This window comes from Acanthisitta chloris, unplaced genomic scaffold, assembly GCF_000695815.1.
Source record: "Acanthisitta chloris isolate BGI_N310 unplaced genomic scaffold, ASM69581v1 scaffold6869, whole genome shotgun sequence".
Lineage (NCBI taxonomy): Eukaryota > Metazoa > Chordata > Aves > Passeriformes > Acanthisittidae > Acanthisitta > Acanthisitta chloris.
Window position 1 is genome coordinate 1 of NW_008692978.1, and position 3,400 is coordinate 3,400.

A 3,400-nucleotide genomic window follows, 5' to 3' on the forward strand; every position below is an offset into this window, starting at 1 on the left:
CACAGAACAAACACACACACACAAAGACAACACATACCAACATGACACAGAGATACACACAGTGAAATTATTTCCCTAATCCCTTTCCAAGGATACAAGTCAGAGTGTGGATCTCAAATCCTCCCTCTCCCCTGGAACAGCCGATCTACCCTCGGGGGCTCCCTCCCCTCGAGCAGAGCTGGAGTCCGGGTGAGGTTCGAGGGGGGCTGTGCCGTAGGCTGAGTTGCTCCCGAATCCTTTCTATTAGATTCAATGCCCTCTGCTTTTGTATTTTTCAATTACTATATACTCAACACACAATCACCACAACTAAAGGCATTTTGATCAGTCTGGATGGATTGTCTCTCAGTGGGTTTACAAGGTGGCAGGGAGGGCTAGCAAAAAGCAGGACAAACCTTTCTATTCCCACTACCCTTCAAGCTGTAAGTTTGGAATAAACCCCCAGTTGTATCATTTGTGTGGCAAAGGATTTTGGGGGCATTTTTGGAGGGAATTTGGGGATTTTTGGCCTTTTTTTGGGGCATTTTTGGAGGAAATTTGGGCGATTTTTGGGCCTTTTTTGGGGATATTTTCGGGGGAATTTTGGGGCGGTTTTTTTGGAGGGAATTTGGGCAATTTTTTGGGGTTTTTTTGAAGGAAATTTGGGCAATTTTGGGGCCTTTTTTTTTAAATTTTTGGGTTATTTTTCCCTATTTTTTTGTTTTTTTCCCCAGCTGTCAGTGCCCTTTGCTCAGGTCGGAGCTGATTGGTTCTTCCCACAGCGCTCGAGAGCGGTGGGTGGAGCCTAATGACGTCCTCATCATGGCCGCCTGAGCCGCCCCCAAACCGACCAATCCTCGTCCACTTCCTGTTTCAACCAAACCCCAAGAAACTTCATTTCTGGGGGATTTTTGGGGCATTTTTGGGAGGGAATTTGGGCAATTTTGGGGTTTTTTTGGGAGGATTTTGGGGGGATTTTTTGAGGGAATTTGGGTGATTTTTATGAAGGGAATTTGGGGATTTTTGGGCCTTTTTTGGGGGGCATTTTTTGGAGGAAACTTGGGCAATTTTTTGGCTTTTTTGGGGCATTTTTGGGAGGGAATTTGGGCAATTTTGGGGTTTTTTTGGGAGGATTTTGGGGGGATTTTTTGAGGGAATTTGGGTGATTTTTATGAAGGGAATTTGGGGATTTTTGGGCCTTTTTTGGGGGGCATTTTTTGGAGGAAACTTGGGCAATTTTTTGGCTTTTTTGGGGCATTTTTGGGAGGGAATTTGGGCAATTTTGGGGTTTTTTTGGGAGGATTTTGGGGGGATTTTTTGAGGGAATTTGGGTGATTTTTATGAAGGGAATTTGGGGATTTTTGGGCCTTTTTTGGGGGGCATTTTTTGGAGGAAACTTGGGCAATTTTTTGGCTTTTTTGGGGCATTTTTGGGAGGGAATTTGGGCAATTTTGGGGTTTTTTTGGGAGGATTTTGGGGGGATTTTTTGAGGGAATTTGGGTGATTTTTATGAAGGGAATTTGGGGATTTTTGGGCCTTTTTTGGGGGGCATTTTTTGGAGGAAACTTGGGCAATTTTTTGGCTTTTTTGGGGCATTTTTGGGGTATTTTTGGAGGGAATTTGGGCAATTTTGGGGTTTTTTTGGGGCTTTGTGTGGCAGAATAGAATGATACAACTGAAAGTAAATTTGAAGCACTGCTCAAGACTGCAGGTGTCATATATTCATTTTGTACTTCTCTGACTGTAAAGAATCGGGTTCTATTTTCTCCTTGGTTTCTAGCTGGAGTTGATAAAACTTTCATTTTGGTTTAAAGATGAGTCTCTTCATTGACTTAAGTGGGGCTACTTATCCTACAGGGTAACAAGCCTGCAACTATAAACAGATGTTTTTATATTTGCAACCAGAAATACATTCCTATAAGTTATTTCAGCCTTTTCTGTTTATGGAGAAAGGCAGATAAAGCCACAGTACCATTGTGTTCTGGTTCCAAACAATCAAGTAATGTTAGTCTCCAGTGTAAGGTCTCCAGAGCACACTGGGCACTGGGGTAGGAGTTGCTTTTCACAGAGGACTGAAAGATCAAAATCCTCTCATAAATGTAGGAGAGTAGTTACTGGATCTGTGTGAAAATCCTTGAAAAAAAAAGAAAAAACTTGTTGACAAAAGTGAAATAATATTTTGGCAACAGAGAAAGGGGAATTTGTTTAGTTTTATTTCCAAGGAAAGCTTGCCTCTGAAAAATTACTTTGAATGGCACAAAATAATTTCTAAAGTTTGCTTGCCCTGCTTATCTTAATTTTAAATGAAGCCTATAGGGGCTGCAAAGCATTTGTGTTTATTTGCATAATACCAAGCTTTTGGAGAAGCCACCCTGCAGTGTAATGTCTCATCTTACCTGTGACAAGAAGCAGTCACAAACACAACAATCCTGTTTTGAGCAGTCTTCTGTGTATTTTCCTGGCCTTTGCATTCAGGCTGTGTCATGAGCAGTAATTTGGGACCCCTCCAATACATTAAGCTCCACGATCTCTTAGGTATTTTGTCATTTTATTGGCCATGGACCTGTTTGCCCACGGGCATTGTTTAGCAGCTTTCAACTAGTCCAAAAGCAGAGATAAAATTTGCTTCAGACTACAAAATTTCTCTGTAAATGAGTTAAGGTAATTGTGTACATAAGAGGGAGGGGAGGGGGAGAAGAGGAAGAGAGGTGGAGAGAGAGGGTTTATGCCACTTGTGTAAAAGCTATAATCTGACACATCTAAATCACATTTAGATGGGTACAATCAAGCTGCTTTATCTCAAACACCCACCTGCTCTCAGGGCAGCCTCTCTGGGTGGCTTGCGAGTCATTTCCTTTCCTCAGCCTCAGCCCCCTTCCCCTGCCAGAACTGCTCTTGCCTTCCTCCCAGAGGCCAACAGCAGTAAGAGCCCTCGGGATGCTGCTGCTCCCTCTCCTGACCCTGGCTGCAGCCTGGCCTTGTAGGTTTCTATTATCCCCAAGGCATGGGACAGCAGCAGGAAGCATCCCGTATTTTTATTTATGATGCAGGATAAGAGTATTTATTCTGTTTTCTCTCTTTCTATCTAGGTGGACAAGCACAAGTGCTTCTGAAGCAGAGTCAAGCATCCATTACCAGAGGGCACACTACCACTGCATGGATGAACTGCATAGCCAAGGGCATATCTGACTTCCAGGGTGCATATATACATTGGTACCGACATGAGCCTCCCAAAGCTCCGGAACACATTCTGTGTATTGGACCAACTTCACTTTATTATGACAGCAATTCCAACAGGAACATGCATTTTTCTTTGAAGAAAGGTACCAATGTCTGTGCTTTTGCAGTCAATGACATCACCTCCAACGATGAAGGCACCTACTACTGTGCTTACTGGCTGTCCCACAGAAACAGCCGACGC

At 43.3% G+C, this 3,400-nt stretch overlaps 1 gene segment (V, D, J or C); it reads left to right on the forward strand.

Annotated features, from left to right (window-relative positions):
* Positions 1-3,068: 3,068 nt before the first annotated feature.
* LOC103810002 lies at positions 3,069-3,398 on the forward strand (the record flags this gene model as incomplete). The annotated part of the segment is given in 1 exon segment: positions 3,069-3,398. A coding segment is annotated over 1 exon segment (330 nt), but the record flags the coding sequence as incomplete, so codon positions are not given.
* Positions 3,399-3,400: the final 2 nt, after the last annotated feature.